Raw genomic sequence first — 27,452 nt, forward strand, 5'->3', positions numbered from 1 at the left:
ATTTTCCTGGATGCATGTATATGACACTGTATTTTCTTCTTTAGCCTATAAAGGTGATAGATTACATTGATTTTTCTAGTGTTAAACTACTCTTGCACACCTGGAATAAATCCTACTTGGTCATAACATATAATCCATGATGTTGGATTTGATCTCCTAATGTTTCATTGAGGAATTTTGCATTTTATATTTATGAGTGATATTGGTTTTCCTTTCCTTGTAATAGATTTGTCTGGTTTAGGTACTGGATAATTCTGGCCTCATAGAATGAGTCAGGAAGCAATCTTCTGCTTTCGTTTCCTGGTTGAGATAGTAGAAAATTAACCTCATTTGTTTGTTCATTTGTATGTGATGAGCAGTGAGAACTTCATTTCTGATGTCAGTAGTTTGTGTTTTCTTACTATTCCCTTGATTATCCTGCCCAAGGATTAATTTTATTTATTCTTTAAAAGTATTTTTATTTTTATTTTATGTGCATAAGTGTATTGCCTGCATTTATATAGGTTCACCATGGTCATGAAATGTCCACAGAGGTCAGAAGAGAGTATCAGACCCCTGGAACTGGAGTTACAGGTAGTTGTTAGCCACCATGTGCGTGCTGGGAATCGAACCTGGGTCCTCTGCAAGAGCAACCAGTGCTCTTAACCACTGAATCATCTCTCCAGCCCCTTATTTACTTTTGTTTTTAATTGATTTTTTTCTCTATTATTTCCAAGCTTTTTATTGTTATTATTTATTCTGCTTGCTCTATATTTAATTTGCTCTTCTTTCTAAGGTGGAAGCTTAGATTATTGCTTTGAGATCTTTCTTCTAATATTTCTTCTAATATTTATCTTACAAATTTCCTTCTAATTACTATTTTTAATTTTTCTATTCTTTGGAAAATTTCATCTATATGTACAATATATTTTGATCGTAGCTACTCTCATTACTTTCCTCTAGCTCCTCCTGGAACCCCAACATGTCTCCCTCTTAATTTATGTCCTCTATCACTTTAAAAATTAATAATCCATTGAGTCCAATTAGTGGTGTGGGGCTATTCACTGGGTATGGGTAGCCTATCAGAAGTCATACCCCCAAAGAAAAGTGATTTCTCCTCCCCCAGCAACCATCAACTTCCCATAGCTCTTTAGCTAGGGGTGTGGCTTAAGGAACCTCTCCCCTAACCACAATAGAATTTTGACTGGTTTGATTTTGTTCAGATAACCACAGCAGCTAGTAAGGTGTATTTTCATTTTCATTTAATTAAAATAATAAAAAATTCTCCTGATATTAAAAATATTAATTATTATTAGTGTGTGTATGATATGTGTAAATGTGTGGTGGTCCCTACATGCCACAGTGTACATGTGGAGGTCAGAGGACAACCTGCAGGAGTCAGTCTTCTTCCACTGTGGGTTCCAAGAATGGAACTCAAGTTGTCAGGCTTACAAATGTTTCTACCTGCTGAGGCATCTTATCAGACTGAGACTTTTTTTTGATCAGTATATTATTATTATTATTATTATTATTATTATTATTATTGAGACAGAGTCTCCCTATACAGCCCTGACTTGCTCGGAGCTTACTATGTAGAGCAGGCTATCTTTGAACAGCAATTTTCCTGCCTCTGCCTCTTGATTACTGACATTACAGAGGTGTGCCACCGCACACAATTTTAAGACTTATCTTAAAAAGGTGATGCATGCCTTTAATTCTAGTACTCAGGAAGCAGAGGCAGATGGATCTCTGTGAGTCTGAGGATACCTTGGTCTACATAGCAAATCCAGGCCAGCAGGTGCTACATAGTGAGACCCTGTCTGAAAAACAAAAACCAAAAGAAACAGTGTGAGAGTATCATATCACTTTATTTCAGAGGTGTATAAAAAAGGAAGCGACTTGACTAAGACCCCTGGTGGGAATTTTTTTTAGAAGTATAAAGGCTAGATTATAGGGAGTCTCCCTATAGCTCTAGCTGGCCTGGAACTCACTATGTAAACCAGGCTGGCCTTGAACTCACAGAGATCCATCTGCCTCTGCCTAACGAGTGCGGGGATTAAAGGCGTGCGCCACCACGCCCGGCTTAACATATATGTACCCTGTTGTTGGATAAAGGGTTGTTTTTCTTTTGCTCTCCACAGAAATTTACTTTATTTGTTAAATTATGGTCTACAGTTCTCGGTTTTCATTACATTTACAATAGGTCATGTCCCTAGGTTCTCTTGCACTACAAAAATAAGCACAGCCTAACGAGAAGTATGGGGGACCTAAGGGACCAAAAGAGGTCCAAGATGAATGGGTCCTAAATAAGCCCCTCAAAGACCCTGCACACTCAAATCTCTGCATCTCACAGCTAGTGTGGGCTTAGCTGGGCTTGACAGCAAGGGAACTCTGAGTTTACCCACTGAGAGATGTCCCTGTCTGCTCTTCACATCAGTGCAAGGAAGTAGAAATACTTAAGAGGATGAGAAAGCAGAAATAGTGTATTTGATCAAAGTGAAGACAAGGCTGATACCTGTTCATCCAGGCAAACCACATGTCAGACTACTGAATTAATTTGCCTTTGATTTTTGACAATCTGTCTCAACACATAGCAGCCAATGTCCTTTCTGAGCAACATAGTATTTGCTGTGTGTGCCTCAGATACCTGTTGCTGAGTGTGTTTTCGTCAACTGTTGTATGTATGCACACAGGCTCTGTAGACCCCAGGTTGAGTCCCATTCACTGTTGACTGTTCTTCCTCTCTGTGCTGAGGTTGGCCATATACTGTCAAGGGCAGAATACACTGCATGAGTCATATTTGTGCCAAGCCACTGACCTTGCCTCTAAGACTGTTATTATCTATTTATTTATTTATTTTTTCTTGAGGTGAATATGTCAAGAGTGGTTTTGTGAGAACACAGTGTGCTGGTTTTTCCTTTCCTTAACCTTGAAAGCCACTACTGGTTCAGGTTGCAGACTTTCTTAGCAAATCAACCCAAAAAGCAGGGTTTGGCTTGAAATCAGATATGGCCAAAAATAAACTCTAAGTTTCAAAATATTGCTAAAACAATTTGTTTTTCATCTTTATATATATCAATTCTCTGACTAACATCTATGTTTTGTTCATGGGCTCTGAATCTGATTTTAATTTGTAACAGAATTCATGTTTTGGTTACAGAAGAGGAAGTGGTCAGTCCAAAGGTAGAGGAAGTGGTCAGCCCAAAGGTATCCAGGAGATGGGGTTAACATTTGACTCCATGTCCCTCTGACCTGTGCCCACTCTAGTTAGGAATGAAAATGCTCAGCTGTTGTTCATTAAGATACAGTGGAGCAGGTAAGAGGTCTTGGTCTAGCTCACTGACATTCTGGGAACTGCAAACCTAATTACTGTCTTAATTCATGGCTCTCCTTTGGCTGTATTTTACATTCCTGCCTCACAATGATCTGAGTTTGAACAGAATATAGTTCTTCACCTTTACCCTTAAGCTTAACTATGCACTTGCCTTAGCCAAGGAATGTTAGTGGAGGCAATGGGCTTGAAATGTGTCTGGGTCACTTGTTATCTTTCACTTTGTCATTAGAGTCAAAGAACATTCTCTGGCCCTCTGTAGTCAACTAACATGAGCTCAAAATATGGCAAATAGAGCAGGCCATACTTTGAGCTCAGCCAAGACGAACCTAGTCAAGTCTAAGTACAGTTCACCTCAGATCCATGAATGAGCAAAGTCTAAGTTTGTGATTATGATCCACCATGAGCTCATCAAGGTTGGCTGGTAAACAGTTAACTGATGTGTCAGGCCACAGAGGGATGGTAAAGGGATACTTGGATTGCAGCATCAATATGACACAGTTCTAAAAGGAGGCATGGTTTCTGAGGTGGCAGAACAGCACAGCTCTGGTCATGATGCCAAGGAAACAGATAGAACCAAGATGGAAGAGGGAAGAGAGAGAGAGGGAGGGAGAGAAGAAGAGAGGGAGAGAGGAGATATGAGAGAAGAGAGACAGTAGAGAGAGAGAATGTACCTAAGATGAGGTATTTCATAGATGTCAATTAAATCTAGTCAATTAAGAACTGTTTAATGATGTACTGCCTCATGGATTTCTAGGCTACAGATAAATATTAATGTATATGTTTATAAAAAGTATAATAGATTTGTCTATTTTTCCGAGAGTTTCACTGACTTTTGTCTCACATATTTTGGGACTGCTGTGAGGTACACACACACACACACACACACACACACACACACGCATACTATTATGTTTTCTTGTCTTCCGTTACCGTCATTTAACACTCCTTTTCACTTTAATGAATTAAAAATATTTTAAATTTATTTTTATTTTATGAGTGTTTTGCCTGAATGTATGTAAGTGTACCTACATTGTGCAATTCCCATGGAGGTCTGAAGAGGGTGTCAGATCCTTTGGAAATGGAGTTAAAGTTGCCTGTTGGCTGCTGTGTGGGCTGGGAATTGAACCTGGGTTCTCTGCAAGAGAGCCAGTACTCTTAACCACTAAGCCATCTCTTTTGCCCCTTTGATGAATATTTTTTCTTTCAAATTGAATATAATCACTCAAGCTTTCCTTTGATTAATGTTAGTCTGATGCATTTTTCCATCCCACTTTAAAAATATATCTATGCCTACATACTTAAAGTGAGTTTCTTGGAAACATCAGACAATTGGTTCTTACTATTTACTTTTTTTTGTTTGTTTGTTTTTTGTTTTTTGGTTTTTTTTTTTTTTGAGACAGGATCTCCTTGTAGCCCCAGCTGTCCTGGAACTCACTATGTAGACCAGGCTGGCCTCGAACTCACAAAGATCCACCTGCCTCTGCCTCCCAAGTGCTGGGATTAAAGGCATGCGCCACCACGCCCGGCTTACTATTTACTTTTTAAATATTTTATTATTTTTATGTGTATGATGTATTGCCTGCATGTAGATAAGTGCACCCGTGTCATGCAATGTCCACAGAGGTCAGAAGAGGCTGCCGGATCCCCTGGAACTGGAGTTAAGGACAGTTGTTAGCCTTCATGTGGTAGCTGGGGTTTGAACCTGGGTCTTCTGCAAGAACAGCCAGTGTTCTTAACTGCTGAGCCATCTCTCCAGCCCCTCTTATTATTTTCTTTATTATTTTTTATTTTATATGTATGAGTGTATTGCCGGCATGCAAGTAGGTGTACCCATGTCATGCAATGCCCATGGAGGTCAGAAGAGTGTGCCACATGGGTGCTCAGGTCCTCTGCAAGAGCAGCCAGTGAACTTAACCACTGAGACATCTCTCCAGCTCCTCTTATTATTTTCTTAATCCACTCTGGCAAGCTCTGTCTCTTAATTGGTGTATGTAGACCACTGACATTTAAAGTGACTGCTCCTAGAGTTGGGTTCACAGCCATTATATTTATTACTGTTTTCTATTTTTGCATTTGTTCTTTCTCCTCTTGTGTGTGTGTGTGTGTATGTGTGTGTGTGTGAGTGTGTGTGTGTATGCGTATGTACATCTGTGTTTGCCGCAGCATGCAGTATGGAGGTCAGGGGACAACTTTTGGGAACTGGATCTCTCTTTCTACCATGTGAGTTCTGGGTATTGAGCTCAAGTTGTCAGGCTTGGTGGTGAGGGTCTTTACCTGCTGAGCCATCTCTGCAGTCCCAGCTCTAATTTTAACTCTAATTGTGACTCAAATTCTTGGTATTGTTTTCGGTCTTTTATTTTTTCTTTTCCTCTTTACTTTTAATTAAGGATTTTATATGATTCCATTTTCTCTTTTGTTTTAGCATACAAATTATACTAGCTTAAAAACTTTTAAAGTGGTTACACTAGCTTTTGTAATATACATGTAAAGCTAACCGAATCCATTTTCAAATCATGCTGCCATGTCACTGGCCAGGCCAGCACTTACCACACCCCTCTCTCTCGTTCCTCTTCCGACTGCTGCCATTCATTTGTACATTAAACACATCATTACTATTATTTTGCACAAAAATCTATTTGATGAATTAAGAACAAGAAAATGAAACCTTTTATTGTAGTTTCAATTACCAATGTGAAAATTCTAAAACCTTTGCTATATAGCTTTCTGGTGATTTCCCCATGAAAACTGTTTTTTGCCTTTTTTTTTCTTTGTCTTATATTTTATCAAGGGAAAGCTGAATATGATGTATCCACATAAAAGTAACCGAGGTAAACATGCCTTTAATTTAAGATTTACGTTACCTGTTGAGAGTGAGAATAATGCTTGTTGTTGTGGTGCCTGATGCTAAAATTCCCTCCAATGTCACTGCTTTTGACTACTTCCTAGGGATGCCTACTTTCTTTAGACCTTCCTAGGGATGCCTTAAACCGAACCTGTGTCTCTGATTTCTCAGCTCTAGTTTCCTTTAATTAAACAGGAGCCCTGGTGTACTTTGGGGCAGTGTGGGAGAAGGGGAAGCAGCCAATAGTTCTATGATTAGCTTTCAATCTTTTAGTGAATCTGTGCTGATTTACCAAGAGAAGGGAGGGAGGGAAGAAGGGAGTGATCAAAGGGAGGAGGGAGGGAGAGAATACAAAGAAACAGGAGGGCTGGAGAGTTGAGTCAGTGCTTAAGAGCACTGACTGCTCTGCAGAGGACCTGGGTTTGAGTCCCAGCACCCACATAACAGCCAATAACTCTCCTAACTCTAGTTCCAGAGGACTTGATGCCCTCTTCTGACCTCCAAGGGCAGTGCACAACATGGATGCATTTTCACACATACAGGCAATCCACTTATACACATAAAGAAAAATAATAAAATGCTAAAACCCCAAAGAAACAAAAGGAAAGTAAAAACCCTATTTTATTCCTGTTGGAGGGCATTGTATATAGTTGCAGGCTATACACTGTACAAACCTAGGGACATTTATATCAATTTAGCATTTATTAAGCACTTTCTTTTATTTTGTATATATGACTAAAATTGAAATCAGGGGTCAGAAACCTCTTTTTGAAGGGTTAGTTGGTATTTGAGGTTGTGGGTCATATAGTCTCCAACCTAACTACTCAACATTGCTGTCCAACCTGAAAGCAGTCACATATAGTGTGACTGTAGTTAGAGAAACTTGATTTAAAAAGCAGGTGACTGGATTGACAGCTATACTTTATTTACTCATCTTTAGGCCTGCACATTTCTAAAGGAATGGAAGATGGCACAGAGATTTAACGAAGGTCATGGTTAGGTCGAAAACTTCTAATTTATGTCTTTAGCCTTTTCTGGATTCCTATTCTCCTCTACCAACATTTGGGAAAATCTGAGTCTTTAAACTTCAGTCTTACATCTGCTAGATAGAAGTTACAGGAGATCATTGCTCTGAATTAAGACTTCTCTCTACACTGACAGAACAGACTAAAATGGAAAGGCACTCATTCAAACATCTCTCAATATGGAAGCAAAAGTCAGGCATAATCTGGTCATCTGAGAAATCAGCAGGGAGTAAGCAACCAAATTGCCCAATAAGCCAGCTTCAATCATCACAGAAATGAGTTCCTCTAGCTTTCATCCCTAAAAAAGGTAACTTGAATGACTAGGTGTCCATCCATCAGTTCTGTCCTGTTACTGTCTGCCTAGCTTTACTTTTCAATGAAAGGAACTTGGAAATCATCAGTCCATTGATGTTTTCTGTTGCCCCATTTCTGTCTATAAAACCTACTCTTCTTCTCAGTTCATTGGAACACTTATTTAAAAAATATTTTGTTTATTATTTTTATTTTATATATATAAGTATATTGCCTGCATGTGTGTAAGTGCACCCATGTCATGCAATACCCATGGAGGTCAGAAGAAGGCATCAGATCCCCTGGAACTGGAGTTACAGATGGTTCTTAGCTGCCATGTGGATGCTGGTAATCAAACCCAGGCCCTTCACAGGAGTAATCAGTGCTCTTAACCACTGAGTCTTCTCTCCAGCCCCAGAACACTTATTCTATGGAATGAAATGTTACCTGATTGTAGAATAGAGGAAAGTCAATTGTCATTGTATCCTTTTAAAAACATTTGTGTGTGTGTCTGTGTGTGTGTGTGCGTGTGTGTGGTGTGTGTGTGCGTGTGTGTGTATGTGTACAGGAAAGCAGGGGCAGGGGAGGGGAGGAGGACTTGCCATAGAGCTTGCATGGAGGTCAGAGGACAATGCATGGGAGTCATTTCTCTTCCTACTATGTGTGCTCCAGGTATAGGACTCATGTTGTCAGGCTCAGCAGCAAGCACCTTACCCACTGAGCCATCTTACTGGCCCCATTATGCTGCCTTTTTCTTTAAAGTCTTACTATGTAGGCCTGGCTGGCCTGGAACTCACTACCCACTGCTGTGTGGATCAGGATGGCCTTAAACTCACAGAGATCCTCCTGCTTTTGCATCTCGAGTGCTGGGATTAAACCACCATGCCTGGATCCCATCAAGTCTTTTGACAGGCCCTTTTCTTCTATCCCTTCTCTACTGCCTCCATAAGCAGGACTTCCAGATATATATTTAAAATATTTTACTTATTATTAATGTGTATGAGTGTATTGCCTGCATATATATGAGTGCACCCATGTCATGCAATGCCGTAGCGGTTAGAAGGGGGTGTCGGATTCCCCTGAAATGAGTTAAGGACAGTTCTTAGCTGCCATGTGGGTGCTGGGAATCAAATCTGGGTCCTCTGCAAGAGCAGTCAGTGCTCTTAACCACTGAGCCATCTCTCCAGCCCAGGGCTTCCATATTTTTTAAATTTCTATATATTCCTCTGATCTGAATATAATAAATAACATTTCTTAGAGGCATCTCAAATTCCACACTCTGAAACTGAGCTTGTAATCTTTTGTTCTCCAACCCAGTTTTTCTGTTTCAATGAATGATATTATCTCTTTAACATAAGAGGCTAGACACTTAGAAATGATACTTCACCCACAGGCTCTGTATCTCCTGTTGCCTGTATCACCTTTTGGCTGTTTTTAGCCTGTCCTCTTCTTTTTTGCCCACTAGTCATACAGGTTCCTCCGTACCTTGTCTGATCATTGCTCTTGGCTCCTTCTACCCCTGTGGTTTGATGATTTTTACAATAATCTGATCACTGTTCCTTCCCTCCAGTGACATCTGTTTGTTTAAGATAAATATAGAAATCCTGGGGAATAAAGCTGTGTGTGTTCTTGCCTGCCTCCTGTTGTGTTCCTATGTTGCTCTTGCTTTCTGACTGTCATAGCGATGCTGACTGTCTTGTGTTCTTTAAACACTTCATGCTTCCTCCCAACTCATGACCTCTCTATGGAGCAAAGTCCTCATCTTGGCCAGGGTAACTGCTATTCTCCTTTCAGATCATAACTCTCTGTTCATGGACACTTTCTTGAATCTCTAGGTTATGACAGTTTATCTGACAGACCTTTTTGGATCTGAATTTCTATATAGTCATCCCTTTCTGTCTGTTCTGAATCCATGGATTTGGTCAATACAGAAGGAAAAAAAACTTAATATCTACACTGAACATGTACAGACTTTTTCCTTGACAATATTCCTTGAGTAATGTACTCTAGCAATTATTTACATAGCATTTATATCTCACCAGATTTTATAAATAATCTAGAAATGACTTAAAGCACATGTGGGTACGTTATAAGGAGCTACTACACCATTTTCTTTGAGCTCTTGAGCATCCACAAACTTATTATCTGAGGGATTCTGGAGCCTCAGGGATATTAAGTTATGACTGTACTTTATGATATTATCTCAATTTATAATTATCCACTTACATGCAATTATTTAATTAGTATTTTCTTCTACACCAGGCTGAAAATATCATGCTAACCACAGTGGACCAAGAGATTTTAATAAATATTTGTCAGCTGATTGAATCAATGAATAACTAGTAACCTATTTAAACAAAAATACTTGTATTGCAATGAGGAAATAAATTTTGAATCTTGGCTGTAGAAAGGCTATAGTTCTCACTTCATTATTGTCAAAATACAAAATATGTTTCATTTTTTTTGCACCTTTCCATTTTTCCAATTTTTTTTTCTAACTGGAGCAGCAGCTCAAAGATATGGCACGAAGTCTATTATGTCCATTATAAATTGATTTGTATTTTATTTGACACTCCCATGACCCTGTGACCTTCACATTAATTTTTTAGGCACTGTTGAGTCATTTTGTTAACAAGTCTTTTCTTGTATAAATCCTAAGTAATAAATCTTTCCTCTTTTAGATCCTAAGAGCTTGTCTCTACTGTGACCACAGCTTTACATATTTATCAATACTTAAATGTCTTTTTTATTCTAATAAAATTTAATCAGTCTTCATTCCATTTCCTCTCCTGTAATATTTCTTGTGCCTGAATGATTAAACCTTAGGGTACCTGACCTTTTGTTTATCCGGTTGAACACACACACACACACACACACACACACACACAGAGAGAGAGAGAGAGAGAGAGAGAGAGAGAGAGAGAGAGTAGATTTAATATGCTGAGCACTACACCAGGAAAGAAGGTTGCAAAGGTCAAAGAAATGGTCTAAACTGGTAACTGTGCTAAAGCAGGTTCATTACTTTAAGTCAAATAAGTATTTGTGGTGGGGAGGCAGGTTGAGATACACAGACTAGAACAGCAAATTAGAAGGATTTAGTTGTGCAAAATTAATGCCATATTTTAGCTTTTTATTTGGAATGAATTATATATATTTTCAACTCTTTACTTACTATTGAGAGTTTATATCATCAGTTAAGCATGAACCTTTCACTCTGTTAAAGTTTTCCACTTGCTACTATCTAAATGAATTATATAAAGGTCACCTGTAAACCTTTGTGTCAGCTGATGATAATATCAACCCAGTGGTTTGAAAGACTATATTGTGTATGAATCTCAGAAGCTCATTATAGCTTCTTACATCTGACATGATGAACCAAAAGAATGACTTCATTGGCAGTAAAGGGTAAGTTCTGAAAAAGGAGCTGCAGCTAGGTTTTTTCCTTTTCACAATGCATTTTCCGTGGAAACTCCAAAACTGACTCATATTTATGAAATCGTGGGATGTTTCTGTATTGTTGATATAACAGTATTTCTTTCATATTTGTACATTTTGGCCAGTCAGATGCATGGTCTTTTATTATAGAGTGGGCTTCATTTCATAAATGTGATTTTGTGTGTGTGTGAATGTAATAATCAGAAGAACAGCAAGCCATCCTGAACAAGCATTTCTGAAACAAAGTTTTCTTTTTGTATTTTACTGTTTGAATATTAAGTCCTCATTTAGAATGCTACACGGTACCTACCAGATGGTTAGACAAATGAGTGAATGAATGAAATGGTATCTCAATAGTTTCCTAACACATGGCTATTGTTTAGGTCTTGAAGGTATAAATTAGTCAAGCCACGGACTTGAATGGTTTTATTAGATTTTTTCTATAAATTGTATTTATTTGTCTTTACTCTTTCAAAAGCCTTCTTTTTTTGAAAGAAATATGCCCATTTTAACAGTCACAGGGAAAAGGTACTATATCTGACCACATGAAATCATCAAGGCAGTAAAAACTATATGACAGCAACATATTCATACAGTCTGCGGAGTTAACACAGTAAAATATTCATCCTATATAAAATTAGCCTATGCTACCTGGGATCAATGCTGGCCAGGGTATCAGCCATGGAGAGGTAAAGGTACCTTACAAGAAAAACATAATTAGCAAAACATAAAGAAACTTACTGGTTCGCCTGCAAGTCCCCTGTCTCCTGTGCTGCCGGGGAGTCCTTGTAAGCCCTGGGCAGACAAATGGGAAATTTGTAGAAAAAGCAGTGCCTGAAAATGTTTTAATCTAGTTTATATACCTTGCCTTTTCTTGTGGATTCTTTCCCATGTCCTCCTTTATTTTTTTCTTCTTGTCATAAAAGATACATAACATAACATTTACCATGACCATGGTTAAAATATAACTCTTTAGCATTAAGTAGATGGGCAATATTGAGTAGTCATCCCCACCATCTGTCTTCCAAAGTTTTCATTTTCCCTAAATGAAACGCAACTGATGAAACACTAACTCCCCATGGATGTTTCCCCTCTTCCCTAGAACCACCATTCTACTTTCTGTCTCCATGAATTTGGTTAGCGTAGGTAGTTCACATAAGTGAGATCATACAGTATCCATCCTTTTGTGTCTGGTTATTTCACTTAGTAGAATGTCTTCAAGGTCCATTCTCATAGTATGTGACAAAACATCCTTTTTAAGGTTGAATGATATTCCCATGTTTGTACATACCAAATTTTGTCTATTCATCTGTCAGTGAACACTTAGGCTTCTACAGCTTTCCACTACTGTGAACGTGCTGCTATTAACACAGGTGTGCAGTATCTGAGTCCTGGCTTTCCCTTTTGGGTAGATACTAGAAGTGGAATTGATGGGTCATATGGAAGTTCTACATAAGTGGAAACACAAATCTGTCTTCTTTTTCAAATTTTTAATTATATTATTTATTTATTTGCTTATTTATGTGTGTGTGTGTGTGTGTGTGTGTGTGTACACATGTGGACATCAGAGGACGACCTGCAGGATTCCATTCTCTCCTTCCACCATGGTGATCTGGGGAGCAAACTCAGGCTGATGGTCTTGGCTGAAGCTCTTCTGCCAGCCATCTCACCAGTCCACACACTGTTCTTTATGGGTGCCCTGCCATTTTACATTCTCACCACCAGTAACAATACACACAGATTATCGTTTTCAATTTCTTGCCAATGCATTTTCTGTGGCATTTTTAATTTATTCATTTATTTTTGGAATAGCAAGTGATACACAGTATTTCACCATGCTCTGCTTCAGATTCCATTACTGACGGGGGATGCTGGCCATCTGTCCTGCTTCATTCATGTACCTTCTTTGGCGAAATGTCTATTCTCGTTCTTTGCTCATTTTTTTTTCATTTTACTCTTTTGGTCATTGACTTGTAGAAGTTCTTTATATCTACCTGTATTCTTATAGTTAATCCTCACTCTAGACAGTGATGAATAATTATTCAGGATTACTTTGAATTTGGACTTATCTGTACTTTTGAAATAAAAGTTGGTTTTTAAAATTTTAATTAATAATTAATGCGTATGAGTGTTTTATCTGTATGTATGTAAGTGCACCCATATTGCACAATGCCTACAGAGGCCAAAAGAGGGTGTTGGATCCCCTAGAACTGGAGTTAAGAACAATTAGCCGTCATATGGTTGCTGAGAACCAAACCCAGATCCTCTTCAAGAAGCCAGTGCTCTTAACCACTGAGTCAACTCCCCAAAGATTGGTTTGTTTAAAAATAGTATCTTGGTGACATGTTATTAAGCATACCTTTCTCTTAAAATATGGCAAGATATAGGGGTTTCAGATTCTAGGTGGTCAGAAAGGCCATACTGGACCTCTAACCTCCTTCTCTAACCTTATCTTCACATCACATTACCTGCAGCACTGTGAGAGGGAGTCACAGATATGAAACAGACTGTACAACCTCTGTACAACGACAGCTAGAACTCTGAGCCAATGGCTTCCCCTGGTCCTTACATTCAAAAATTTACCCAGCATGCACTGTGTCACCAGATGTGGTAACTACTGATGATTTGTAAAATACTGACTCTCTGTGAGTTTTATATTCTATACTATTGACTGTGGTAAGTCTAAAAACTATATAGGTAATTGTAATTGCTATTTTATTGTAAAAGCTAAAAGCCAAGACAAATACTATATTAAAGTAGAAAAAGATATTCAAGATGCCAAGTGTTGATGAGGATATGGAAAAAGAGGACTCTCATTCACTGCTGGTGGGAATATAAACTAGACAGCTGTTATGGAAGTCAGCATGGTGGTTCCTCACAACAGACAAAAGACTGAGGAGATAGCACAAGAGGCTTGGGGGATGGCTCAGTGGGTAAAGTGCTTGTTGATAAAGCAGCCCGAGTCCAGATAACAAGGACCATGTAAAAAGCCAGGCATGACAGCACATGTCTGTAACTTAGTGCTTGGGGTGGAAATGGGTGGATCAGGGCCTTGCTGGCCAGTCAGTCTACACAAAATGGCAAGCTCCAGGTTTAGTGACACACCCTGTTTCAAAAGGTAAGACAGTGAGCAATAGAGGAAGATAGCTAATGTTTACCTCTGGTCTCGTGTGCACACAGACTTGTTCATACATGCACTACCCTCCTGATAATAGACACAGAACTGAAATACGAAGCAGCAATTCTACTGCTGTGCATCAAAAGGAAGCGAAATCAGTCTGTTGAGATACTTGCACTCCACGTTCCCTGTAGCAGTGATTGTAACAGCCAAGGAATCAACCTATGTATCCATCACTGGATGAATTGGTGGAGAAATGTGGTATAAGCACAAATATTATTCAGCCATAAACATGAATGAAATTCTGTTATTTTTGGTAACATGGATGGAACTTTAGGACAGTATATTAAACAAATCAAGTGCACAGAGACAGCTACCATATGTGCTCACTTACATGTGAAAATTAAAGGGTTGATCTCATGGAAGAAGAACAGAGTGACTGCTATAAAAGACTGGGTGGGGGGAAGAAGTTAGGATGGTCAATGGGTCAGGGCTACAGTGGGATAGAAGAAGAGATAACTAATGTTATCACACACTACATCACCCATGATTGACAATACTCCACTGTGAATTTCAGAATAGCTAATTGGGAACCTTTTGGCTATTCCATATATAAAGAAATAAAGACGTGTGAGGCAAATGTACATACCAGTTGCCCCGATCTAATTGTTACATGTGTACACATGCAAAGTGGGTGTATAGTTGAATAAGATGGTTTGGGATGTTCTGTGTGATATACATACACAGAAAAAAATCAACAAATTAAAAAATGTATTATATTTGAGAAGGAAGCATAGAAGTTTACATCATGTCAATTAGTAGAGGTGATGAACATTACCATTGAAATCTACCCGATGACTTTATAGACATACACAGGTGCCAAGGATCCAAATGCAAATGATCATGACTAGTAATAATTAGATACATACAAATTAGAGACGCATGCACCAGCATCTCAGTGTTAGTAGCAAAAACAATGAGTCTTTCTGTAAGAAACAATATATTCTAAAATGAAATTGAGATCTTTTTTAAAGGTTAAAAACTCATTCAATTTTATGTCTTACGGGCTTATACTGAGTTCAATATTATAACTGTACTAATTCAACAGTGAACCTAAAAATTTTATAGCCACTTTTGAAGGAGCTGTATCTTTGCTCTGGAAAATGTTATCGGGCATGTTAAAGCTGTAATGATATGCTTTTTCTAAAAAAAAAAATTTAAAAATCACATTTCATCTATAAATAGATCAAATAAACTTTTTAAATTAAAAAAGATATGAAAAATTCTTGGGCTGGAGAGATGGCTCAGTGGTTAAGAGCTCTTGAGGCTCCCCAAGTTTGGATCCCAGCACTCACATTGGGTGACTCACAACCAACTGTATGTCCAGTTTCAGTGAATTCAATGCTCTCTATAGGTACCAGGACACATGTGGCATACACAGACAGACAGACAGACACATATAAATAAAAGCAAAAAATTCTGAGCACCATACAATTATCCGAGTTACAATCATCAATATTTTGTTAAGTTTCTATGGCTAGAGATAGAGAAATGTGTAAAATTATGCACTTCTGTTTGGCTAATACTCTATTTCAGCTATAAAAATCATATGTGGTTTTCATTCATTCCTGGCTCCTAAATTAAGAGACAGGATCAATATAATGATCTTTCTGTGCCTATTATACAATCTGAAGCATGTAATGAAAGTTCAGGACTTTAACTAGCATCTGCTCAATTTTCTTTGTAAAGCATGTTTGGACACAGTGTCAACTTAATATATACTATCAATACTCTTGATAGCACAGAGAAGCTGTTTCAAAATCTATGAAACAATTTAAATGTTCTCTATTTTTATTGAGAGTGAAGAGGAAAAAGCACAAGTTGACTTCAAATAAAAATTAATTTTAGGCTTTTCAGATGCTATTAATGATGTATTCTTTTGTAACTGAACTCCCTCCTCCATGATTTCAACTCAGTAATTCCGAGAAGGATGACTACAAGAGTAAGAAAGACCACTGTGGTTGTTTATTAAGAGTTTGTGCTTAGGATAACATGATAACACTATTAATTATAACTATAAAGGATATTCATTTTTAAATACTTATTTTTATTATTTTAAAATTTTATGTATGTGTGTGTGCATGTGTGTGTCTGTGTGGGTGAATGCTATGTGTGTGCCAGTGTTCACAGAGACCAGAGAGGATGTTGGATTCCTTCCTTGGAGCTGGAATTATAGGCAGTTTTGAGCCTCCTGAGATAGGTGCTGGGAAATAAACTCAGGTCCTCTGGAAAGGCAGCAAGAGCTTCCCATAATCAAAATATTCATGTTTTTGAAATATTTATTATTTTTATTTTATGTGGATGAGTATATTGCCTGTATGTATACAAGTGCAACCATGTCATGCAATGCCCCCAAAGGTCAAAAGAGGGCATCGAATCCCTGGAACTGGAGTTATGAACAGTTGTTAGCTGCCATGTGGGTGCAGGGAACTGAACTGGGGCCCTCTGCAAGAGCAGCCAGTGCTCTTAACCACTGAGTCATGTTTCCAGCCCAAGATATTCATTTTTAAAGGTATAGAAACCAAGGCTCAGAGGGGTTAGGTAATTCCTACAAAATCAAAGCAGTTAGTAACTCACAGAACCAGTATTTGACCAATAACACGTCTGACTCCAATACAAGACACTCCACACAGGGGAACACGATAGAGATAAACGCAGATTTCTCACTGAAGGGCAAAAAATTCCTCTCCTCTAGGTACTCAATGAGAGTGGAAATGAAATCTGGACTCCTATATCCTGTGAAAACAGCCTTCAAGAGTAAATGGGAAATAAAAACATTCCATAAATCAAAACTAGGATAATTCATCATTGGGAGATTTCACTAAAAGAAATCTAAAGGAAATGTCATAGGCTCCATGTTATTGACATCATTTAGAAATGTGGGCCAATTTATCAAAACTTTCTGTCTGTTATACTATGATGGTTTCCTATATTACATCCATGTGTATTATGAATTCCTCACTGTAAACACAACTTTTGCTTTAATATAAACAAAATGTTATTTGCTTTAATATAAATTAAATATATACTTTTCAGATATGGGGGAGATAGGCTTTTTTTAAACACATATATCCTTTAACATAATACTTCCTTTCTGGTATATTTCAGGAAAAGTTTGCTAACTCTGACCTACTTAAGTTAATAATGAAGAGGGCAGTGCAAAAATCAAAAGTTAAAGTAAGACTACCCAATACTAACAGGAGCGTTGAACAACAGCAAGACAAACAAAAAACCCAAAAACGACCCACACAGAAAAGCAAATAAAAAATCCAGTCATAGCAATTAGAATGATAGAAATGGAGCAGATGCTGAAATGAAAAGACAGAACTTATCAGAATAAACAGCAAGATCCAACTGGAATATGTTCAGTTTAAATATCAAGACACAGACAGATTGAAAGGAAATTCGCAGAAAGAACATTCACACTGCAAGCCTGTGAAAGCTGGAGAGACTGTTCATGTCAAATAAAGTGCTCCAAGATGAACAGTGTTTCTAGGAGGAAAAGAATTACCAAGACAAATAGGTATATTTGCAATAGTAAAAGAGTGAGATGATTAGGCAGACATAATAGTTATAAAAAGTGAATAAAGTTTTAACAGAAGGTCAAGCTACATGAAGGAAAAGTTGAAAGAGTTAAAGAGGAATTGACATTCCAAATTTCTCCTCGCTGTAACATGGGAGCCTTGCCACAATGTAGTGGAATGCCCACAATCTGCAGACGCAGCGTCAGCTTAGGTGCAGTAATAAAAACCCGCATGACGAATATTAAGACTCCAGGGATGTTCTTCGGGAATGCCTTAGCTAACGATACAATGCCAAACACAATTCTTTGTCAGGACAGTCTTCTTTTTTTCTTTTAAATATCCGGTATTTTAGATTTGGTCACTGTCAAATACACTGCTATTGTGAAAAACAACAGGCAGGGGGCAGCAGACTTCGAACAGGAACAAGCAAATGCTGCCCAGCAACTGAAATACTTGTCCTTGTCTTTCTGACCCCTCAGATATAATCTATGTTATCTAATTATCTAACAAGTATAATATACATTTAGATGACAAATCAAAGTGTCATTAAAATTTTATGATTCGGAATGAAAGAAATTAAAATGTTTACACACGTGTTTGAGTGTTCATTTACATATCATATGTACATATGTTTCTATATACATGTGTTTTTTACTTTTTTATTTTATTCATTATTTTTATTTTATGTGCATGAGTATATTGCCTGCATGTGTGTAAGTGTACCTGTGTCATGCAATGCCTGTGGAGGTCAGAAGAAGGCATTGGATCCCCTGGAACTGGAGTTACAGGTGGTTATTAGCTGCCATGTGGGTGCTGGGAATTGAACCTGGTTCCTCTGCAAGAGCAGTAAGTGCTTTTAACCACTGAACCATCTCTCAGGCCCACATGTGCTTTTTTTTTTTTAAAAAAAAAAAAAAACATTTTCCCTTACTTCATGATGATAGTCACAGAATTTACTGATGCATTTTTTTTAAACAGGGGGGAAATATATAATTCTGGTAAGATGTTTGACTGTAAGAAAATATGTAGCATTATAAAATATTTGAAATTCTTAGGTCAGTGTAAAGTGAAAGCAAGACACAAGTATAGTTCCACACCCCAAAGGTCAAACAGCATGAGTTTAAATGAAGCTAGGGAGCACCTTCTTGTATTTGCTTTATTATGTCACATTACCATTATATAGTGTCATTTTATTTTGAAATAAGTTTTATAGAAAACTAACTTATCATAATGACAGTGAAATAAAATTAACAATTATCACCACCAGCTTAAAAAGAGATACAACCAGGGCCCAGAATGGGTAAACCACTTGCCCACCCTCTGACATGCTGATTGAAGGAGGGGAAGAATTAATATTCTCTTATTCTGACATACTGAATGCTAAATAATACTTGTGAAATATTAAACTCATAATCATTCCAAAATATACATTTATGAAAATATTGCATTGTATACTGTTAATGTATGTATATATAATTATTTGTCAAAAACTCTGAAAGCAATGTTTAAGTGTTTCCCCATTCCAAGACAGATTAAAAATTGTTCACAGACTGATCATTAATAAAATAATAATTAATAAAACTATACTAAAACTTACTGGTTTTCCTGGAACTCCTCTCTCTCCAGGGCTTCCAGTCTTACCCTACATAAGAAAAAAAAATGCTTAGATATATAGCCCCACCCAAAATAACATGAGAAAGAATATGAAAAACAAAGAAGGCTTAAAATATTCATATTTCATGTGAAATATTGTATTACTTACAATGAGACCATGAGGCCCTCTTTTTCCTTGATTCCCCCTTTCACCCTAACAAAACATCAATATCAGATAAACTAGAAAGAATTTGCATTATGGTCTTATACATTACCATGAAAACAGTATCAAGTTTATAACTCAGAATTAAGAAAAAAAATTGAGTAAGTGTGTGATAAGAACGAGGCTTTGGTAAGAAATACACCATTTTTCAGATATGTAGGACTTAAAGCCTCCATCAAGTCAAACTGCATATAAAATGAGAAGAACAGCAATTACCTTAGCGCCTTGCACACCTTGTCCCCCCAGGAGGCCATCTGGTCCTCTGGGCCCCTAGAGGTAAAAGAAAATATACCATTGCCAATTTGAAATGTTCCTTTTTATTTTTTTAATTAAAAAAATATTTTATTTATTATTTTAATTTTATGTGTATGCGTGTATCGCCTGCATGTAGGCAAATGCACCCGTGTCGTGCAATGCCCACGGAGGACAGAAAAGGCTGTCGGATCCCCTGGGACTGGAGTTACAGACACTTGTTAGCTGCCATGTGGTGCTGGGGTTCAAACCTGGGTCTTCTGCAGGAACAACCAGTGTTGTTAACCACCGAGCCAACTCTCCAGCCTCCAGAATGTTTTTGTTTTTTCCTTAAATTTGTTATTATTGTTGTTATTACTACTACGTGGGGGCAGGTGTGTGTACATTTGTTATTATTGTTGTTGCTATTACTACTATGTGGGAGTGGGTGTGTGTACCATTTTTGTTATTATTGTTGTTGTTATTACTGTTAGGTGGGGGAGGGTATGTGTACCATATGGAGGTCAGAGTACAATGTGTTGAGATTGTTCCTTCTCTTCACCCTTATGTGGGTCCAAGGACCAAACTGCAGCTTTCACTTGCATAGCAACTGCTTGGCCTCCTGAGCTCTTGCCAACCTCAAAATGTTTCTTTTTAAATTATGTTTTCTTACCAAAAATGACACTGCACTGTTCTTTGACAAACTCCTGCTTGTTTTTAATGTCCTGACCACACACACACACAAAAAAAAAACCACAGCGATGTACATGGCCGAACCTTTTTGCCTGGGAGACTCAGAACCATGTTTTTAAGATTTCTTGGCACAAAGTAAGTCAGATGACTAAAAAATTGTTATTATACCAAAAATGTTTCATATTGGGGTATTTTGTTAACTTTATTATTTACTTAGTAGTCCTCCAGGATTTATTCTTAAATTAAATCTAAATACACTTAAACATGGCTGGTTTCTTTACCTAAATAGTCTTCTTGAGTTTCATAATTTTGGAATGTAGTTTTTCTCTTTGCATTTTTAGAAAATGAGTGCTGGTGACATTAAACTTTCTATGTGCCTGTTGGACAGTAATTACTGGAAGATGGCAGGCGCATAGGACGGGAACAGAAATACTAGAAATGGCTATGCAAATATAAGTATTTTCAATAGATATTCAATAATTACAGAGAGACACTAGTTGCAAAAGCCATTCTCTCATAAAATAATAATATAGTCTTCCTTTCTAAATTATAGATATCGTGAAGGGTTTCTTAAGAGATTTAATGCCATAGTCTCTTACTGCACATCTATAGTAGAATGGAAGTAATTATTCCATGGACACATAATTGTAAGAGTTTATGATGAAACTTACAAAATAAAAAGTTAAATTATGCAAATAGTAAATAATATAGAGAGGACCAAGAGGAGAATTCCTTAGGAGATAGCCTTGACGCATCTGTCCCAGGAATGGAGATACTTTCTGCAGTGCAAATTCAACAGCCAAGGCCTTATTCGAAGTAGAAGGAAACCAAGGGTCAGCATGAGGAGGGGTACAGAGGCAGGAAGTAAGATGCTCAAAGGATGGAACTTTGTTTAGCCAGGGTATTGATTTCATGTAGAGAAATATGAAAAAAGAAAGTCTGGTATTTATATTGAAGAGAGTTGGTGATGGGGAAAGGCAGATTCATGTAGAAGCAATGGTACAGATATCCCCATGTCAAATGCTGATTTGAGGGGGGCCCTGTGTTGACCCCAGCAACTTCTTTTGCATCCCTATTGAGGTAAGCTTAGGTTCGGCATATTATCAAAAACTGATTACTACAATAGGACTCTCCCCGTAAAAGACTGGAAAACTAAATGTCAGTTTTTATTGTGCTACATACATCTACAAGGGCAAAATTGAAAAGCAGGGGTATAATTTAATTGACCAATAATCTGAAAATGTGCTGTTCAACCAACAAACATTTATTAAGTGCCTATGACAAGCTAATGTTTCAGGTTTAGAGGACATGGTAAGAGGGAGAAGAAATGTTCTCGAATTCATAAGCAAGCAAATAAATATGCAAAATTAAAGTACATGATTAAAAAAGTGAAATGGTCAATATAATGAAGAAAAATAAAGGAGATTATAAGACTGGAGAACATCCAGGGCAAGGAACACTTATTTAGTTAGGAAGGTCTGAGAAGTCTCTCTGAGGTGTCATGTGGGTAGGTGTATGAAGAATGTGAGTTTGCAAGTCCTGAAAAGAATCCGGGGAATGTCATGTCACTGCAGTAGACATAGAAGTGAAAAGATCCTGAGGTCTGTTAGAAATACCCAGAAATTGTGCAACTGAAGATGAAAATAGGATGAGAGTAAGGGTGACTTTGAAATCTACATAAGGAGGTTGCATTCACTAAGGTCATAAAGCCTAGGATTGCGGTATGAAGGGCTAAGAACAGCATTCAAAGGGAGGCTTGTCCTGTCGTGTTTCAGGCAAGAGTGAGCCAATTAGCTAAAGGCTTAGCTTTGAATTTCCCTCTGGTTGTAGAAATTATTTACTGGCTAATGGACACACTTGATTTGACTCTTAATACAAAATAAACTTTAGAACGAGACTTAAAAACAATTCAGCAAGCAGCATTATATCAAGCATGTAATTTGGCATAAAATTATTTATTTTATTTCTAAAATTTATTTTTTTATGTATATGAGTGTTTTGTCTGCATATATGCAAGTATACTTGTGTCATGCAATACCCATGGCGGTTAGAAGAGGGCATCAGATCTTCTGAAGCTGGAATTATGGACAGTGATTAGCCACCATGTAGGTGCTGGGAACTGAATTTGGGTCCTCTGCAAGACCAGCCAGTGCTCGTAAATGCTGAGGAATCTTTCTAGTCACTGGCATAACATTTAATAAAAACTGCTTGAAAATGTTTCCTGGCTCTCTCCAGAGTATTCTCTGTATAAAAGTATGCTAACTAAGTAGAATATCTGATCTCTTCTTTATGCTGTTAAGAATGTTAAAGGTGGTGAGGTAGTAGAGGGCTCCAAAAACTAGTAGCTCAGCTACAGTAAAGAAAGGTATTTTTGCTAAAGAGATAATTTTGAAAGGTAGATAAGCATCTTAAAGAGCTAGCCAGATTTGGGAATGATTAACTTAATCCCAAATGCATTAAGTGTTCAGTTAAAGGACTTGATACTTCATATAAATATTACAATTAAAAAAGAAACTAAAACATTAATACAAACACGTTTGGTTTACGTAGGAAGACTTTTATGAGAGCACTAAACCCATTCCTATGATCCTTGCAATGAGCTATGATAAGCTAAGTGTCTATGAATGAAGGACATTCCTGCACTCTCATAACAGATGGATGGAGTGTATTTATATGTTCCTGAACCGTATCTGGATCTTTGTATAACCCCCTATTAAGTTTAACTCACTTGCATGCTTCACTAATGATGCTAAGCAGTCTTTTTCCGGTTTTTGGTTTACACAGCTGGAACCGAGTGTTCTACTGAATAAAATTAAAGTTGTTAGTACTTTTAGGGAAAAGATTCCTGTTATAAACTTTATTTTCAGAGGGGAAAAACTTCATGGGACATCATTTGGGACACTTCAGATGTTAGCTTGCATGGAGTCAAAATATAAATACTACAAAGTCTGCTTTACCTTAAAATGGTAGAAGGGTTCAACATGAAGAATCAAAAGATAATATTTATTTTTATGTTACATGTATGAATGTTTTGACTGCATGTGTATTTGTGCACTTGCGTGGTATAATTCCTACAGAGGCCAGAAGAAGGAACAGGAACTGGAATTATAGAAAGTTGTTAGCTACCATGTGGGTGCTGGGAACCAGGTTCCTTGCAAGAACAGCCAGTGCTCTTAACTACTGAGCCATCTCTCCAGCCCCAACAGGCAGAATTTTTATGATCATATCCATTTTACTTTTCCTGAGAAACATCTTAAAACATTGCATATTTCTAACATAGTTATTTTAGCTCCTCTACTTCGTGTGGGTCTTAAGTAGCATAGTCAGAATGCCAAATTACTCAGCTGTCTACCACTGCTCTGGAGAGAGAGTGCAGAATTTGAAGGAATCTTGTAATCAAAGGCTCAGTTCATACCCAAGGGTGAAGGTGAGGTTAATTTTCCTGTGCATCATTTTTCCTGTTGGGCAGCTAGACACTAGGCAGATATCAAGAGATTCTCATGTTTATCTCCAGAGTCAATGGTGCCTGCGAGGGGCAATGGGTGAGGTTGTGCTGACTCCCAGTTACCCAGCAAGCCATCCACTATCTTCCTAGTATGAGACCAGAGAATCTGCTAACTTAAATCATCTATACAAAAGAAATGATTTTGTGTATTGCAATAATTAGTTTTAGTATATTAAATAACTATTCTTCAGCTGGTATAGTGCAGCCGTTAAAGGCTAAGGCTAACAACCAAAACGTTAAAGGTTCGAATCCCAGCACCCTATTGGCTGGGCGTAGTGGCGCACACCTTTAGTTCCAGCACTCAGAAGGCAGAGGCAGGCAGAGCTCTGTGAGTTCAAGTCCAGCCTGGTCTACATAGTGAGTTCCAAGACAGCTGGGGCTATAGGGAGAGCCTGCCTCAAAAAGACAAAGAAAAAAATGGTTAAGGTATGTAAGATAACTAATGCTTTTTTAAAAATAAAGGATAGTTATAAGAATTTAAGGTATTTATGACTGGATGTTTTGAAGTTTACCTTGTTTTTTTTTTTTTTCAGGTATTTGAGAGGCAGGGTTATGCAATTATCACAAAACAGCTTGAAAAAAACTTTCATGATGCTAATATGTTTGGCTTGTTTTTGAGATGTGTGTTTTGAAACCTGCATGAATTTTCCTTTCCTTTGGTGAAGTTTAGTATTGCATGATTTCTAGATTGTAAGATACAAGACATTGGTAAGTCCAGTGTGGTCTACTCCTGAGGGATAGTTGAGTTAGGGTCCTCTGGAGGTACTAGCCAGTATTTGACAAATTGTAGGAAATAAACAAACATCAGATAGATGTATGGTGATTGTCAGGCAGGTAGAATCTCCCAAGAATGGTCCTACCATTCCTGACATTCATATGAATATTGCATAGCAATATAAACCACAGACAGACAGGAAAAATACATTAAGCATCATGATCATTTGTGTGGCTACAGAACACTTGTATTATACATAGAGTTTCCCTCCAGGATCCTGCAACACACAGGGATGACAAGTGTATAGGAAGAACTGACTCTTAGCCTTTGGGGGGGCCGTGGAGGAGGGACCAAGATCACGAGTCAGATACACTTTCCATTTACCTCAATGGGCGGGAAAAGTATTTTTATATTTGTGAGAGAAAGGATGGGTTTAGGATACCTATTTCATGGTCATAATGGAAAATGCTTGAAGAGAAGAGAGTGTTAAGAGGACTGCATACTTTTACTATGAAATCACATTTTTCCCTCAAATATTCTAGTATTCAGTTTGAAAAAACTTATTTTTATATTTATTTATTTATCTTTTAAAAATATTTTATTATTTTTATTTTTTATGTGTATGTATATTACCTGCATGAGTGAAAGTGCACCTGTGTTGTGCAATGCTGCAGAGGTCAGAAGAATGCATTGGATTCCCTGGAACTGGAGTTAGGGATGGTTGTTAGCCACCATGTGGGTGCTGAGAATCAAACCCAGGTCCTCTGGAAGAGGAGACAGTGCTCTTAACTGCTGAGCCATCTCTGTAGTCCTTATTATTTTTATTTTATGTGTATCAGTATATTGCTTGCATATACGTAAGTGTACCATGTCATGCGATGTCCTTGGAGGTCAGAAGAGGGTGTTAGATTCCCCTGGAACTGGAGTTACAGATGGTTGTTAGCCATCATGTGGGTGCTGGGAATCAAATCCAGGTCCTCTGCAAGAGCAGGCAGCCCTCTTACCTGCTGAACTAGGGTCCTTGGAAAGCACAGCAAGCACTCTTAAGAGCTCCAGACCCATTCAGTGCTCTCAATCTGTCCCACCCCCCGGCCCGCCACCCCGTACAATGTCTAGTAATTGCATAAAATGTTCTTCTAGTAGAGAAAGACGCCTTCCTCCCCCAACGAAGTTTCTTTTTGTGTAAACTACTGAGTGGAAAAGCTTAAAATTATGGGGAGCAACTTTGGGAGACAGTCAGTAAAATGTATTTGGAGAAGGAGGGGAAAGACCCTCGGAGATCTGAGGAATGAAGACAAAGTTACAACTCAGGAAAATAGGAACCGACATGGTGAGGATGGACAAGTGCAGAGCCGATGAACTCTCCAGAGGATTTATGAGCTGAGCATGTACCATGGTTAGGTGCACGGATTTGTTTGAGAGTCAATGAGAGCTAAGTCTAATTTACCTAATAAAGGACTCGCAAAAGGATTTTTTTGTTTTTTTTTTTAAACCTACCTGTCAAAAACTGTTTGAACTTCCCCACTATGACTCATACAACACTGAATAAGCACATTTGACCTAAGGATTAAGTGCTGGCCGGGTATAAATTGAAAAATGACATTTAGGTACAAATCACTTTGTCTTAGTTTTCAAGTAATTTAGACAAAAATGAACTGGCCATCAGTGTTGTTTGTAGACTGCAAATCTGTAAGCCAAGAAGGAAAAATAGCTTTTCATAAAATAAATAATAATAAAGACAAATTATTATCTTCAATCTTCACCTAAACATCAGGACATAAAATTAAAGCTGTTTTATAAACAAAAACATTTTATTTATTATTTTTATTTTATGTGTATGAGTGTATTGCCTACATGTATTTAAGTGCACTCGTGTCATGCAATACCCACAAAGGTCAGAAGAGGGTGTTGGATCTCCTGAAACTGGAGTTACAGACAGTTGTTAGCTGCCATGTGGGTGCTGAGAACCAAACTTGGGTCCTCTGTAGCAGCAGCCAGTGCTCTTAACCACTGAGCCATTTCTCCAGACCCCAAAGCTGTTTTTCAAAACAACAGTTCACAAATTTTTTCTTCCATTTTCCAGTAGGGAAATGCAAAGTTCTTTTTTTCAATCTTTCTTTTTAAAATGTTTTTTGAAATCTTTGTCAGAGGTCAATTTTCTATAATTTCTAAATATTTTCTTTACTAGCTCTAAAATGAAATTCTTAAAGCCCACACATTCAGACAAGAAAAAAATATTCACTAACATTTCATGTGACATTAAGTAAACATAGGTTTTGGAGTAAGATACACCAAGGTTTGAATACTGTTTGTGACATTTTTCTGTGGTCTACAGGCCATACACTTATATTCACTGAGCCCTTGTTTCCTTTGCTACATATGTGATACAATACCACATCTCCTTAAGTGAGAAAACATGTGCAAGTCATGTGACAGGCATGCAGTAAGTGGGGCTCATTTCTTATAAAAAAAGGACGACGTTTAAGAGACAACTTGGGAGATGAAAATCCTTTTCTCCTAATTCTACTATGTAATCATTAGACAACCCCTCTGCTTTACAACTGATAAACCCTTGTACCTTCATTCTCTTTCTTATTGCTTTGTTTTGTTACACTTGGTATATAAATCTGCTGTGAGTAGAAACGTAATTTATTGGAAGATCTTCATGTTTACAATGACCCTAAAGGATGGAAAGAGCGGCTGACAAGAACAAAGACTTTTACATGATATTGTGATATAGGTAATAAGTAAAATGAAAAATAATGATTTTTATAAGCACAAATGATTATTAATCATTTCGATGACTATATAAAATTCATCAGATAGAATGAAAACAAAGGGATAATCAGACAATATATAAGCACACTTTTAGAAGGTATAGAGC

The 27,452-nt window shown here is 37.6% G+C and overlaps 1 protein-coding gene across 2 annotated transcripts in view; it reads right to left on the bottom strand.

Annotated features, from left to right (window-relative positions):
• The window catches only part of Col24a1 (collagen type XXIV alpha 1 chain), a 354,563-nt gene that overhangs the window by 126,006 nt on the left and 201,105 nt on the right, over nucleotides 1–27,452 (bottom strand). For both annotated transcript variants that reach the window (XM_029560281.1, XM_029560280.1), the window contains exons 29-32: nucleotides 19,641–19,694; nucleotides 19,371–19,415; nucleotides 19,206–19,250; nucleotides 11,648–11,701 (exon numbers count right to left, since the gene is read on the bottom strand). In XM_029560281.1, coding sequence (XP_029416141.1) covers nucleotides 11,648–11,701; nucleotides 19,206–19,250; nucleotides 19,371–19,415; nucleotides 19,641–19,694 — 198 coding nt within the window. The remainder of the gene's footprint in view (nucleotides 1–11,647; nucleotides 11,702–19,205; nucleotides 19,251–19,370; nucleotides 19,416–19,640; nucleotides 19,695–27,452) is intronic.

The sequence above is a fragment of the Nannospalax galili genome, unplaced genomic scaffold (genome assembly GCF_000622305.1).
Source record: "Nannospalax galili isolate Female #2095 unplaced genomic scaffold, S.galili_v1.0 scaffold9, whole genome shotgun sequence".
NCBI lineage: Eukaryota > Metazoa > Chordata > Mammalia > Rodentia > Spalacidae > Nannospalax > Nannospalax galili.